The sequence below is a fragment of the Sorex araneus genome, chromosome 4, assembly GCF_027595985.1.
Source record: "Sorex araneus isolate mSorAra2 chromosome 4, mSorAra2.pri, whole genome shotgun sequence".
In the NCBI taxonomy this organism is placed as follows: Eukaryota; Metazoa; Chordata; class Mammalia; order Eulipotyphla; family Soricidae; genus Sorex; species Sorex araneus.
Window position 1 is genome coordinate 35427639 of NC_073305.1, and position 15830 is coordinate 35443468.

A 15830-nucleotide genomic window follows, 5' to 3' on the forward strand; every position below is an offset into this window, starting at 1 on the left:
TCTTACCGCCACCCCGGGGGACACATGGCAAAGTCTGGAGAGATCTCGGGTGGCTGCACTCCGCGGGCCTAAACTGGCCTCCGTGGGGAGAAGCTAGAGGACCCTGCTAGGCACCTCCAAATACAGGACAGCAACGAATCCTCCGGCCCTGAGTACAGCGGTGCTGACTGGGACCCCTGCTACGGAACAAGAGAAGTCAGGTCATAACCATCAGAATGACCTTCTGCTGAAGGACACAGCTGTGGTCACCAGCAGGACACTGCCAAGCAGAGTCCGGGCCAGAGCCACTGGACAATGACGTGCACCAGGAAAGGTGGACCCGGCCAGGCCGCAGCATGACAGAGAGGCAGGCCACTCCCTGCGACCCTTCTCCCCTGGTGGGGAGGCCAGCAGCCCACTCTGGCCTGGGACATGCACCAGAAGAGAATGAAGGGTCTCCTTTCCCCCATTTCCAAAGGGAGAGTCAATCAGAAGCTGACTTCACTTCCCTGACCGTCAGAACCCGCCAGAGACGGTGCCGACCCTTCGCTCTGCTCACCATCCTTGAAAGTGCCTTGTCCAGGCTTCTTGGGGATGAGAATTAACTTCATGTCTTTAGTGGCTGCGCCCGGGCTCCTCCTGGGTACACTGCAACCCGGGGGCCTGACCTGGGAGCTGATGGGAAATGCAGCATCCCAGGCCCTCCCCAGCCCGACTCAACCCACAGCTGCACATGAGCAAGAAACTGGGTGATTCCGGTCCACACACACACAAGTCCCTGGACGCTGACTTACAGGCCTCTCTCCAGGACCCGCTGCCGCTGTTCTCTCGCCCTCCCGATCCTCTCCCCAGGCAGCCCTGCAAACTCCTTCTGCTGCATTGGAAGCAGGCACAGCCCATCGCTTCATGAGTGGCAGCTTGATATTCCGGTTTCCAACTCCCTCTTGGGGAAGTCAACAAACCTGCACAAACACCAAGCCCATAATTACATGATCGTGCATGTAATCTGTCACAACTCCCAAGGCCAAGGTGCTCCCCGGTAAAGTAATAAATAGAATTATTTGGGTCATCATTTAGTCTTCATGAGTCTCCACTGGAGTCTAAGATCTGAGAAGTTTCAAGCATCAAACAGGGACTTCTAGGAGGGGAAATTTACTGTTTCAAGCAAGCATCCCGGGCCAAATGTCCAGGGCTAACCTCACATGAGATACTTAAACTTCTAATTTTCTTTTGGCCTGATTCTAGCTGTCTGAGACTCTATCTGATTTTAAGAGTTTTGTCTAAAGTAGAGGGAGTATCCTTGCCCAAAATGGTACTTTAGAAATTGAGGATTGGGGAAAAGTGAGGATTACATCCAGGTCCACAGAGAATGTCCACTTCTACTGTCCACCATCAGAAAGCAATGAGAATATTGCAATCCACTTGGCGATGACTAAGAACCACCGCTGAACCCCTCCTTTCCTCCTTCTCCCCCTTCTTCCCTTTATCCCTTCCTCCTTTCCATCCTCCCTACCTTCCTTCCTTCCAGCACCTTACATAATCGGTAACATGTGGGGTGTGTCTGAAAACAGAAAGGGGGCGGGTTTGTGGCATTTCAATTCAACAGCTATTAATTAGACAGTTGTGTGTTTCAATTAGACAATTTAGACCTTGAAAACATCTTGAAGAGATTCACTGACATTCCTTCTTATATGACAGGCATTTTGAAAATACTTTTGAAAAACAAACCTCAAGGGGCAGGGGATATGGCTCAGTGGTAGTACCTGCCTTGCGTGTGAGGAAGGAAGAAATTAAGGAATTACTTTAACCCTTGACCTTCAACAAACAAATTCTCAGAAATACTCTCTCTTAGAGAGGTGACAACACCCATATAGTCAGCAAGAGAGCAACTGGAAAATGCTGTTACTTGCCTTTATTATCCTGACAAGGAAGGAAAATTTAAAGCATTATTTATACAGACTGTAGTTGGTTCTCCTTTTTTTTTTTTTTTTTTGGTTTTTGGGTCACATCCAGCGATGCACGGGGGTTATTCCTGGCTCATGCACTCAGGAGTTACTCCTGGCGGTGCTCGGGGGACCATATGGAATGCTGGGAATCAAACCTGGGTCGGCTGTGTGAAAGGCAAATGCCCTACCCGCTATGCTATCGCTCCAGCCCCTGTACTTGGTTCTTTTAGGGAAAAAAAAAATTTCTTTCGAGATTTATTCAAGTCTCTGAAACAAGGCCAGTAGTGAGCTTATATGGTGGCAGTGGTAGGGTGTGGGCGTGGCTGCCAGGGCTTCTGAAGTAGAGGGAGGTGGGGGGAGGTGGCGCAGCCCAATTCCGAGACTGTCCAGAGGACTCAGCCCTACCTAAGGAAGGTTTCAGTGGATCAGGTTCTCCACAAGGCTCAGTCCTGAGGCAATGGTTTCCACCAGAGATGGCAGTGGCTTTGGAGCATGGGAGAGGCTGTTGGGACTTTGTTTGAGCCAAACTTTTTTTTTTTTTTTTTGCTTTTTGGGTCACACCCGGCCATGCACAGGGGTTACTCCTGGCTCTGCACTTAGGAATTACTCCTGCTCAGGGGACCCTATGGGATGCTGGGATTTGAACCCGGGTCGGCCGCGTGCAAGGCAAACGCCCTCCCCGCTGTGCTATTGATCCAGCCCCCTGAGCCAAACTTTGTGAGTTATCTTCGAAACTTACAACTTCATTCCCCCCAAAGTCCTGAACTTTTGGACATCTTGGGGAAACAAAGTCACAGCTTTGGAAGAGATTCAACAAGTTCAGTAGGTTTAAACCAGGCTTGAAAGTTGCCGTCCTGGTTCACTGGCCACATACGGGGATTAGCAGACATCTACCTTTCCAGGGAACTCCGAAAGAAACTAACAGAGTAAGGCAAATCTAAATTACCACAATAGCCCAGTATTGAGAAATTTGGAAATTTTAAGAAAACTTCATGAAATTCTTGAGCTAGGTGGTCAAACTCCGGACAGTGTGTTCACGGACTATAAAGATACTCCGGAGAGTGTGTTCACGGACTATAAAGATACCTTTCATTTTCCTGGAAACTACTAAACAGAAAACTCTGAAAAGGAAGAAAAAGCCTCACAGATGAGGTTCTCTGAAAGAAACCTAAGCTATCACTGTAATGTTTCCTGAGACAGTGCGCCCCAGGAGTCTGTCTTATGATGAGTTCTCTCACACATCCGTTTGCCCACTGAGTGATCAAAACTGGCTAACGACCACAGGCTTGTACTTTTCTTGAGTGGCTTCATATTATTGCCCAAAATCCCATTTCTTCATTTCATTAAGTATGTTTTAGTGAAGACATTCTGCATAGTTGTTAGTTATTGGTTTTTTTTTTTAATTAAGGTGACTGGCAAGTAAAGATGTGCCTGAAAACTTGTGTCTAACGAGAGGACGTGGTGACTTCTAGATGCCATGGGCAAAGGACACTGATGCTGGAACTCGTGCAAGATCAGGGAGAGTTACACAAGACAGAACTCAACTAACAGTGATAACCAGAGCTTTCTTGTGTATCAAAATGAACGTGGTCCCCCTGTCCCTCTGTTTCCGGTAGCTTGGCAGAGTCACCCCACAAACTGCCTCTGGCACCATATAAATCCATTAATGGCCGTGGTCCAGAGACCCAACAATACACCTCTCAGAAGAGAGCACAGAATGAGAGGCCATAGACGTGCCTCCGGACCCTACGCCAGGTTGTTTCATGCGGGGCACCCCAGAGTGGGACAGGTGAGGGCCTCCCGCTACCCCCACGGAGCCATCCCCAGCAGCAGAAAACTTCCAGAACTCAACCCCGCCATGCTCACAGCCGCTTTCCACACACTCGGGTCAAGCCTCACCCATGAGTGAATCCTGGACATCCCATACTTTACACCACTGAGATACCAAGAGGAGCACACCAAATCTGACTGGGTTTAAAGTAGAAGGCAAACAATCTTAGCAGGAAATATATTTATCTAGATACAGATGCAAGCACACCAGGCTCAACCTTTAGCAACATGTTAGTAATCTCTTAAAAAAGGGCTTAATGGCTCCTGGGTGAAATTCAACAATCTTCACTCACTTACCTCTAACGAAACTTTTTTGGATCATTTTTAGTTGATTATTCATAACAAGCAATACAAAATAAATTATTTCAGTTCTGCTTTGGGAGCAGGGTTTGGGGTTCAGGGTGGAAACATCCGAAATATGGTGGTGGGAAGGTGTAATGGTGGTAGAATTGGTGTTCAAATATTAAATGCAATCAATTACTGTGAGCAACTTTATAAAAATAAAACAAATTTTTAATAAATGGTAATAGCAAAATGATTGAACAGGTTTATTTAATGGAAAAGTAGGGGCATATATGACCTTTTTTTTTTTTTTTTGCTTTTTGGGTCACACCCAGCAATGCACAGGGGTTACTCCTGCACTCAGAAATTATTCCTGGTGGTGCTCGAGGAACCACACGGGATGCTGGGAATCAAAACCAGGTCGGCTGCATGCAAGGCAAACGCCCTACCCACTGTGCTAACGCTCCAGCCCCTGACCATTTACTGTTTATCCTTCCAGATCTTTCTTGCCACCTTTGGGGACAGTGGTCACTGCTCTGACCTAGTTACATTCAGCATCCTGAAGGTCTGTTCCTTTTTAGGGGCCATGAAGAAGTGAGTGCTTCTGCCCTTGACCAAACACCCCACCCACCACTTCCCCTCCATTCCGAGATCTCTGATCCAAGCACTCAAGCTCTGATCCCTAAGATGGGGCAGGTGGGAGGTCTGGGGGGATCGTCCTGCACGTCCAGACATGGAGTGGCCACCTGCCCACCCTCTACTCCACCAGTCCTATTTCCAGAGAGGGAATAGAGAGGGAACGTGTCCCTTCTCAACCCCCATGTTCAGGGAGACAATTTTGTGTTTCCCTCTGAATCTTTGCTCAGGCATGAACTCTCTTCCATCTCATTCCCGGCTGCACGCCCTCGGGTCTCTTTGCTGTATGTGGCATCTCAGCCCACTGGCTGTCCAGCGCCTGGCCAGTCCACCCCCATCCTGTGTGGGCAGATCTCTCGGGTTCCCTCCTCCCAGAGCCCAGCCACCACACAGAGCCTTGCAATCCCACCAAGGGAGCCCTGACTGGCAGCCGAAGCAATTAATGCCGGGATTTTTGCAAGCTGAAAATTCTCATAATTAAAACTTCTTTTATAAGATCTCAGGAGTCTAAATAACCCGAAGGGAAGAGAAATGCTAGTGTCTTGTCAGGAAATGTGATGCAAAGAAATAGAAAAACTCAGCAATAGAGTCCTAAAATGTTACTCTGGGGCCCAATTATTAGGTACAAATATTTATTTTGATTAAAACAACACGATAAGCTTGCTATGTTCATTAAGAGCTCTAGCACATTTTAAAAGTCTCCAAAATCCCAACAGTTACAATCAGCCATGTCATCGAAATTTAGTTTTAGTATCGTCACTTTCCTGAGCTTAGCAATGACAGAATTTAATCCAGACAACAGCCATCCATTAAAGGAAGAAACAATTACTTCACAGCAGAAAGATTACCACGAGTGCTGGACACAAAAATTAAAGGCAAATGAAGAACATTCATGGGTGAGGACAGCGGTCACTATGGTGATGTTTACTGATGGTGGATCTCACAAGACTGAGCGGGCTGCAGGGTGACTATCATATCACAAGGCTTCGCGATGTCAGCTTTCCAAACCCCGATAATGATCCCTTTGTCCAATCCAGATCTTGGTCTGAAAAACTAGTGTTCTGACATTAGGTAACATTTAGACTTCTCACATAACAAAATATTGAACTTTACTCACCCAGATTTTTTTTTAAAAAGACAAAAAATGGCTGATTACTCATAAATGCATATTGACAAATTATTTGCCAGAGAAAAGATATATGTAGCTTTTCAGAGGCTCTGAAGGAGACATACTACCACAAAATAAGTTTTCTCTATATTAAAGTGAAATTCTTTAAAATGAGAAAAAAAATAAGGGGGTATCTAAATATTAGTTACAAGCTACACCAATAAGATAATTTGGCTGGAAATCAATCCTACTCTACAGTCTTTCTCTCTCTCTTTCTCTTTCTCTCTCTCTCTCTCTCTCTCTCTCTCTCTCTCTCTCTCTCTCTCTCTCTCTCTCTCTCTCTCTCTTTCTCTGTGTGTGTGTCATACACACACACACACACACGTATATGCTGTCATTTAAATTCAGAGTTGCCAAATGACTGCACAGAGGCAGGTAGCTTGTCCATACTGAATGTACTCCTTGCAGTTTTTCTCCTTCAATGTTCTCCATGCCACTGAAACCAGTGCTGACTTTCTCCATTAAAAAAAATAAAAATACCAAGACTGTCTTAACACTAGGGAGCGCCTCTGAGGCCCAAGTGAGCAGGCTGTCCAAGTGGCTCCACAGACCTTGTGGAGAAAACCAGAGTCAGCTGGAGTTATCGTACAGCAGGTACTTGCCTTGCACATAGCCAACCTGGGGTCAATCCCCAGCATGGTCCCCCAGTAGTGCCCGGAGTAATTCCTGAGCTCAGAGTCAGGAATACTCTTCAGCATCACCAGATGGGAACCCCCCTAACCACAACACCACCACCAAAAAGCAAAAAAAAAAAGGAAAATTCTGTTCAGAAAACCGGAGTCAGCCAGCCGCCCCTCAAAGAAAATGATCCGAGAGCACAAATGATCTCATTCCACTCCCTGGTGTGGTGGCTGCTCAAAGCCTTCCGAGGCACATGCCCCAGATGTTCAATCAAGAGACCTACACATACATCCCACCTGCTTAAGACAATTCAGGGGAAACATCAGAAGTTAGGGAAGGACCTACTCTGGAGACTGGAGAGAGAATACAGTGGGTAGGGCTCTGGCCTTGCAAGCGACCGACCAGGGTTCGATTCCCAGCATCCCTTAAGATCCCCCAAGCACCTCCAGGAGGGATTCTAAAGTGCAGAGCCAGGAGTAACCCCTGAGCACTTCCAGTTGGGGCCCCCAAACATAAACAAGAAAAAGGACCCAACTCTGTTGCAGTTCCTAAGTGGCCATACTAAGCAGCAGGCGCGGAGAAGTTCGGGGTGGATGTCCCGATGATAGAAACAATTTGAAAGCGAGGAAAGTAAAGAGAAGGGAGAATGCACAGCTTACACCCAAAAGAGCTCTTTCAAGGGGAGCACAGCCCAGTGGTAATGCAGGTTACCCAGAAGACAAGCAATTGCTCCCGAAGGTCGATGCATTTAAGCAATTACCAGGTTGCTTGACTCCGTGATCCAGGCAGGCCTCATTTCAGCGCCTGATGAGCCTGACTCACTCAGGGTTTCATCTGTTTTCAGGCCGCTGAAAGCACTGGCTTGATGTCTCCAGACTAAGTCCACAGACTCAGGAAGGAAAAAGCCGTTTCCCTCCTTCCTGCAAGCCCCCCTCCCCCACTGCCCCCCAGACACAGGGCTCTCCCATCAGGCTCTCCCACTGCCCTGGGTCATTACTGCTCCACCTGCCGCAGTGGCTTGAGCGCTTCCTGCTGAGACGCACCTTAAGATCAGAATAAAGTGCCTCTGCTAATGGAATGCTTGCTCTGCCCTGGCAGCAACGCTGCGGTCTCTATTCACTCATTGGTTCACCCAACAAGTAGCTACTGAATCTCCAAGCATGTGGAAGAACCGAATTTAGGCTTCAGGGCAACTGTGGGGATAAAACAAGCTTGGGTCTGTTGTAGAACTGCCTTCCCTGGTACAGGAGGAAGAAGTTAGAAGCGGTCAATTTGGAATGTGTGGTAGCTGGGAGTGAGGATAAGAACAGTCAGGTCCCCAGGGTGACCGTGGGGAGTGTCCTCTACGAGCAAAGCCCACACTTGAGTTCAGGAACATGTTGGATTTTGCTCTGAGCTGGATGGTGTCAGGGAAAGGAGAGACTTCTGAGAACTCAGTGATTCTCATCTAGAAGATAGGAGGAACGAAGTCAGGAAGACACTATACAAGCCAGAAGGGGGCGTGTGGTTGCCTTGTTTGAGTTTTGGATAATCTTGTTCTTCCCTGCAATTGGACCTACCAAGGGGCCTTGATTTAGTCTTGATCCAGTGTGGTCAGAGAGATTGAGAGGTTCTTGTTGACGCAACAGGGGACTTACGGCCAAGCCTGAAGTCCCAGGCCAGCCCCACTGGCCGTCTGGGGCTGCTCACCCTTCCAGGACACAGAGATCGCTGCTGTTTCTCATCCATAAATGAGAATGTGGGATCCAGCAAGGGGAAGGACTTATGCTAGAGTAAGCAACTAAAAGAACAAGGATTCTAACTCAAACGACCTGCCTCCATAGCCAGCCTCTTCGCCAGGCTGCACACCCAGGCTGAACTCTTCGAAATTCCCTGGACAAGACGTCCCTAACCCAAGGGCCAGATTGGATCTCAATGGGAGGGTGGATGTGAAGCCCTCAAGGGAAGTCGCTGCCCACAGACATCCCCGTCACCTAAGCCAGAGGTGGTCCGATGCCCCCAGAAACCAGACCCATGTCAAGGTGGAAGCATTCTTGGTTCCCAGGTAGGAGACACATTATCCCGTGGCTGAAAAGCGGATTTCTTTCCCCCTCCCAAATGGACTCAAATCACATCTTCCCGCGGCCACTTACAAATGATGCCCGGAGTTTTAAGGGTGGGAACTGCATTCCGCCAGCAAAGAGAAAACGTCGGAGGCCCTTCTACTTTTCAGGCACCCCTCGCCCCCAGCAGCAGACCCCGTACTTACCAGCAGGTTCTCGGGCTTGAGATCGCGGTGGACGATGCCTTTGTCGTGCATGTGGACGAGCGCCTGACACAAGTCCAGGAGCATGAGGGCAGCCTCGCGCTCGGGGAACTTGACGCTCTCCATGATGGCGTCGAAGAGGTCCCCGCCCTGCACGTACTCCATGATCAGGTAGATTTCCTTCTCCGTCTCGTACACCTGGTGCAGCTTCACGATGTTGGGGTGTGAGAGGCTCTGGATGATGGAGATCTCGCTGTCCACGATGTCCTCCTTGCCCCGGAGCTTGGCCTTGTCGATGATCTTCATGGCGTAGGCCTGCTGGGTCTCCCGGTGCCGGCACTCCTTCACCACGGCGAAGTTCCCGTCGCCGATGACCTTGCCCGTGTCGTAGTGCTTCTCCACATCGGCCGCGATGATGCCGCCGGGCCTCGGCTTGCGCCCGCCGGGCCGCTCAGCCTTGCTCTCCTCGGGCCGGGGCCGGGGCTCCTTCTCGGCCTTGGCGGGCGGCTCCTCCTCCAGGGCCGCCGGGGCTTTCCTCCCTCCCGAGGCCACGGGCCGCTTCTCCTTCTCGGCCTCCGGCTCTTCCTCTCGGGGCCTGGGCGGCTTCTCGGCCTCGGCCTGCTGCTCCCTCAGCAGCCAGGGGCCAGGGCGGCCGCGGCCAGCGCCGCCCCGGGGCTCCTTCCTGCCCTCCCTCAGGCCCTCCTCTCGCACGGGCCGGGCTTCCCCGGGATCCTTCTTCGCCTTGGTGGTGGCGGCGGCTGCGACCGGGACGGCCCCCTCGGCAGCCTCCAGCTCTCTGTCCTCTTTCTTCGCCGAGCTCCGGCCTGGCCTCCGCAGCTCCGGCGCGGGGTTCCTGGCCCGGGGCCCGTCTTCCGTGGCCGCCTCGGGCGACCGCCTGCAGCTCCGGGTCCTCACCAGCTTCTCCACCTCGTAGCTGTGGCGGGTGCCCAGGTCCAGCTCGCTGGTGCCCAGGGACAGCCGCTCCCTCTGCGGGCCCTGCTGCTGCTGCTGCTGCAGCTCCCGCTCCCTCTTGCACTTCTCGCAGCGGATGATCTCCCCCGACGTCTTCTCGATCTCCAGGCCCAGGTGCCTCTCCCCGCTGGCGTGCCTCTCCTCCAGCGTGGCGTCCCGGGGCAGCTCGGGCTCCCACTTGCCCCTCACCCACTTCCTCTGGCCCCGCGCCCTGTCGTCCGAGGTCGGCCCCAGAGGGCCCTTGCCCTCCTGTCTGACGGCGGCTGGGGGCCCCGATGCCTCGCCGCCGCTGCCCTTGAGGGTCTCGGCCTCCCCGCAGTGGTGGCCCCATCTCAGGGCCCGGCTGTAGAGGCGGCTTCTCAGCCTGGGCGACGGCGCGCGGCTGTGCTGGGTGAGCGTCAGCGAGCGGCCCTTGCTGGGGTACAGCGCCTCGGCGGCCAGCTGCATGCTCTTCAGCGTCAGCGGGTCCTTGCCCATGGCGATGAAGGCGTCCCCCTCTCGGAAGAAGTCAGACACGCTCCTGATCTCCCGCCCCTTGAGGGTGAAGAGCTTCCTCACGCGGTCATTCTTCCAGCGGGGGAAGCCCAGGGCCTCGGAGATGTCGGCGAGGAGCTGCTCGAAGGTCTGCACGGAGCGTCTGTTGAGCAGCAGCGTGATCTTCCGGAGCGGGTGCGGGCCCAGCTTCACCACCGTCACCACCCGGGGCTTGAGCGGGCTGCTGTCGGGGTGGACGGGGTGAAGGCCGTGCTGGGGGCTGAACACGGGCATGACGGCGCCGCGAGGCCCCGGGAAGGGTTTCTCCAGGTTCCCTCGGCCCGCGGGCAGCCAGGAGCCCTGCAGCTTCCGCTCCGTGATCCGGGAGCTGAGGTATTTGAGAGAATGGTCACACAGGCCTCGGTGTCCTGCAACGGGAAAGCAAAGGCAGAGTGTTAGAGCAAAACGTGGCCACGAGAGCGCCCCCTGGCCTTCATCAGAATGTTACCAAAGATGATGGATCTTGTGACAGTTTATGCACGGGCTCTCCCGTGGGTCATCCTGAGCCCGGGGCACCTTTCGATCTAATCATCATGTCCTGGGGCTCCTCTGTGAGACATCAGGAGAGCAGAACAGTTCACCAGGGGCCTCGGGGGCGCCTCTCAACTTCCTGGCCCCTGCCCCTAGGATGGGCTGTGCCTCAGGGGTCCTCTCTCAGAGAGAGCCGACCCTCTCGACAACACAACCCCTGCTACCCTACTCTTAGCCAGCTCTCAAAGATCTGCAACTAAGAAGGTTTGCTACCCAGAAAAAATACTAACAAGAGGGCAAAACCTTCTGGAACATTAAAGAACCCAAACCGTTTCCACTTCTTTGCCAAGTTTTCTCAGTTTGACTTTCAATCCACTTAAGGTGAGGCAATATGTGAAGAGGTTACAATCAGAGAACTGAATTGGAATTCTCCCATGGCCTCTATTTGTGTAAACCCGGGTAAATTACATTTCCGCGTTTTTCATTTGTGTGGTGGTCATGATAACACCTTCCAGGGTTTCTGTGAAGCATAATGAGAAAATAATTACAGTTCACTCAGCAGAGTGAATTCACCAACCCTGACAGCACAATCAGTAAGGGCACAGTAATTACCAGTTATTCACTCTGTCTTTAAGATCTCAGAATCTCTTTTGTATTATAATTTCATTGTGGTCATAATGTAAGCTATTGATAAAGTGGAATGCTATTGTGCAGAGTTTCATCATCTGATGTCAAAAGACCTCACAGACCTACACTGGCTATTTTTATTTTATTTTATTTTTTTCATTCTGATGGAGCTGCTCTTGCAAGAGAAAATTGAAGATCACAGAGTTCAGGTACAGAAATGTTCTCCAATCGTTTTTCCGTTCTTGTTCTTTATCACAAAAGGGAAAGAAAGGAACGAGGTCATCGTAATGAAATGTTCAGCACTTTCATAATGAGAGTGTGTGCGTTCTCACTGCACTCCCTGATAAACTGCATAAATGAGTAAAACCAGATCAGCTGCACACAGCCAGAATAAAGGAGCGAAAGCAAGAGGCGAGGAGACAGCGTGCCTCAGACACATTGCCGTGCATGCACCAGGACCCAGTCACCGTACCCCTCCCTGCCCCAAGCACCCCCAGGAGTGGTCATGGTGATCCCCAAGCACTGCTAGGGTTGTCCGAGTGCCCCCGAGAACTGCTGGCCCCAAGCAGGATCACATTAATAGGCCTGAACATTGAACTGTCTGGCCCGGTGGCCGAGTATTGTCAGGGTTGGCCTGGGCCTTCTGAGCTTTTCTTGGGAGCCCCCCACCCCCAACACACACACACACACACACACACACACACACACACGGGCAAATTGATCCAGTTTCTATGTCTGTTCGGCTCACAAAAGGAAACGGGAGAATGACAGGAGAGTGAACCAGGGGATGAGAGAGGGGTGGCTATCATTAAAGTTACCCTCACAGGGTCCACATTTCCTGCCCCCACAGGAACCCATCACATGCTTCCTTTGAAAGGCTTCAGGGAGGCCTGGTGGAGTGTGCTAGTGGGTGTAGCATGGTAACTTGGATAGAACCATGACCCCAATAAAGACAGTCCAGCGGGGAAGGCGCGTGCCTTGCACATGACCAATCTGGGTTCAATTCCTGCTACCACATATGGTCCCCTGAGTCCCACCAGGAGTGACCCCTGAGCACAGAGTAGTCAGGAGTAAGCCCCAGCACTGCCAGGTGTGGGCAAAAAACAAACAAATAGCACTTCATTATCATTCATAGCCAAGATTAGTTTGTTATCAGCCCCTTTAAGAGAGATTTGCTCAGGGCTGGAGTGATAGCACAGCGGGCAGGTAGGGTGTTTCCCTTGCACGTGGCCGACTCGGGTTCGATTCCCAGCATCCCATATGGTCCCCCGAGCACCGCCAGGAGTAATTCCTGAGTGCATGAGCCAGGAGTAACCCCTGTGCATTGTCAGGTGTAACCCAAAAAGCAAAAAAAAAAGAGAGAGAGAGAGAGAGAGAGAGATTTGCTCAACTCAGGATTCTCGATTAGACCTGTATACAAAGGCTATCCATGCAAAAAATGAAAAATCATCACAGGAAGGGGCCCGGGGAAAGTGCAATGGCATCAAGTGCTTGCCACTGGCATAGAGCGCAAGGCAGCAAGTTCAACCCTCAGGTCAGCCCAAGGGTTCCACGCACCAGCACTGGCACCACCACTGAGAAGTGTGCACTCCCTAGTGAGCACTGCAAAGATCCCCCCAGGGAGCACTTGCCTGAGCATCAGAGACTCCCCCTGCCCCCGCCCCCACCCCCACACCGTCCCCCGCCTCCCCAGCCCTGTATCAGGAACACTGACACCGCAACACAACATGCACAGCACAACGAGAAGGTTAGTGGGACCGCCCCCCCCACCCTGCCCACCTTGAGCACTGCAGCCAGAGGGGCAACCTCAGCGACTGACTGCCACAGCCCCCTGGCCAGGCCCGTGTGTGAGCCCCAGCGTCACCAAATCATGCTGGGCAGGGGAGGGGGACTATGACACGCCACCTAGCCCCCTCTTTTCAAGGTAAAAGGAAGTTAAAAATAGCTGCCTCCAGCACAGGGGGAGGGTGCCAGCCGGGCCATGTGGCCCAGCGTATTTGCACACAGACGTCCCTGCTTCTCAATCTCAATCAGCGCAATCTGCTCGGAGACGATTCTCCCCTAGGCGCAGGTGTCGGATGAGATGGCAAGGGAGGCCGCTCCCGAGCCACCCCCAGCGCTGCCAACACAGGCCTCGCCGTCGCCAGCAAGGCGACCGCCCAGCTCCTTCCTCACTCACAGCCATCGGCCACCCCTTTCCTTCTAACCCCGTCTGAGGGGAGGGAGGCCCGGGGCCACCACAGCATTTGCTGGTGGTGTTTCCGTGCCCAAACCGAGGGAGACAGCCCAGGAAGGCGACTTCCAAACACACACGTGTGCAAGGGGGCGTCTGCTCTTCTCTCTCCCTCTCCTGGGACTTCTCTCCAAGGAGGATCCCCCCACCACATCCCCCCGAGACAGCGTGCCAGGCCCAAGCCAAGAGGAGCCAGGGTGGGCTCGAGAAAGGGACCTGGCCGCGAGCCCAGGATGAGGGCGGGCAAGGGCAGGAGAGGGCAAGGCTCCAGAACGCGGCCACTGCTGAGGTCAGAGAAGCCGGCTCTGCCTCTCTGAGGCGTGAGCGGCGGCAGGAGGCACACGGCAGCCGCAGGCCAGGTCAGGAGCGAGCACAGCTGCTGTGGGCACTGGGCTCATTCAGGCTTTCAGCTGGACGAGCTGGGGAGCCGCCAGTCCGGAGAGGTTGGTGAAGCCTGCAGCGGGCAGGGTGGGCTGTCCACAGGGACAGTGAGGTGACCACAGCCAACAGCTAAGACTCTGGAGCAGAGGAAGCCACCACTGTGCGGGGAGGGGGGATGACTGGGCTAGTCACTAAAAGCCAGCGCCGTGCCAGGCTGCCCGAGCTGCCCCCTAAGGCACCTGCCGCAGGAGAAAGACAGAGAAGCTCAACTCTGAGCCCGGCCGCGGAGAGCCGCAGCCCCAGCAAGGGGGCTACTCTGCTCCCGGGGCAGGGAGAGGCGCAGGGGAGGGCCAGGAGGACAGACGCATCGGGTGATGCCATCAGGGAGTCAGGAGGGTCCCAGAGCCGAGTCCTGTATGGGCATCAGGGAGACACAGAGCAGATGTGAGCAGAGCTCGTAACGACATTGGGGTCCACGTGTGGCGTGGTGACCCACGATGGCAGCAGAGCTCAAGCTCCCACACAGGGAACGCTTAGAGGACGACTTCCTCCTGAGGGATGCAGAATCCAGTGGCGGGGGGGGGGCGGGGGGGTGTCTGTGTGTGTCTGTGTGTGTCTGTGTGTCTGTGTCTGTGTGTATCTGTGTGTCTGTGTCTGTGTGTATCTGTGTGTCTGTGTCTGTCTGTGTCTGTGTGTGTTTGTGTGTCTGTGTCTGTGTGTGTGTCTGTGTGTGTGTGTGTGTGTGTGTACGCGCAGGTGGGAAGTGTCTGCTGGCCATGGCCTCTGTGTGGCTGTGTTCAGCCACGCTCCAGCTGTCTCCCTCTGACATTGCCTACTTCCTCACTGCATCTCCCTCAAACACGCTGGCATGCCCAGGCTCTCGTTCTACACCCCTACGGTCCGGGACAGGAGGGAGACCTCAGATCCCACCTCCCCAGAGTAACTAAGAGCCACAGAACTTGGGGTTCCATCTGCACCACACTTACTAGGGAGCATCAAGAAAACAACCTGCAGATGTGAGTGGGGAGAGGAAGGGCTGTTCAGGGAACCTGCAAGGCAGGGGTCGGGCCTGGGGATGAAAGGACGCGCTCCAGCCCTTCGAACCAGCACCCCAGCTGCAGATGCAAATATTTTTATCTCCTCTCCCACAAACTCTACAGCCTCCTTTAAAATTCTGGGCGCAGGGCTGGAGAGAAATAGTCCAGGGGTTAATAAGGCACTTGTCTTTTTTTTTTTTTATCCACCCTGGGTGCAATCCCCAGCATTGCCTATGGTCCTCCAAACCCACCAGGAGTGACCCCTGAGGGCAGGGCCAGGAGTAAGCCCTGAGCACAGTCCGGTGTAGCCCCCCTGCAAAGCAAAAATAAATAAAATACAAATTCTCGGGCCAGAGGAAAAATGTTGATCTTCAAAGCTAAATAAACAGCTCCTCAGACCGAGTGGCTGGTGGGGACTCAGGGAGGACGGGCGGGGCACAGAATCCCTCTCAAATGAAAGGCTCCGTCGCCAGGACTCACCAGGAAGCAATGCGCCACACCTGCACCACGCTCGGGAGCAAGCAGTGCTCCCCTGTCTGGGCCCCGACCCACCTGCCGCGGCAGCCAAAGGCCGGCCCACACTCACCCAGCTACAAGACTGAAACGTTTCCTGGCATGGAGCCCTGCGGGGTTATCAAGAGCACCGTGCCAGCTACTGAAACACGGAGGCCGTGTGTGATGCAACCTACCGTCTAGGTTAGTGACCCCACTCTGCTCTACATCCACATCACGCGTTCACGAAGGCCTAACACTTCTCTCTGCTTATTTCTAATAAAAATTAAACATTCTGAAGCCCTGTCCTCAGTCACTTATGCCAGCATATTCTGCCCCCCCCCAAAAAAAAAAGACACAAGGGAACACCCTCTTG

The 15830-nt window shown here is 53.0% G+C and overlaps 1 protein-coding gene across 1 annotated transcript in view; it reads right to left on the reverse strand.

Moving 5' to 3' along the window:
* DCLK3 (doublecortin like kinase 3) overlaps positions 1 to 15830 on the reverse strand; it is a 54833-nt gene that overhangs the window by 14625 nt on the left and 24378 nt on the right. Inside the window, exon 2 of the mRNA XM_055135873.1 lies at positions 8711 to 10581. Within this exon, the coding sequence (XP_054991848.1) occupies positions 8711 to 10447 (1737 nt within the window). The 5' untranslated portion in view covers positions 10448 to 10581. The remainder of the gene's footprint in view (positions 1 to 8710; positions 10582 to 15830) is intronic.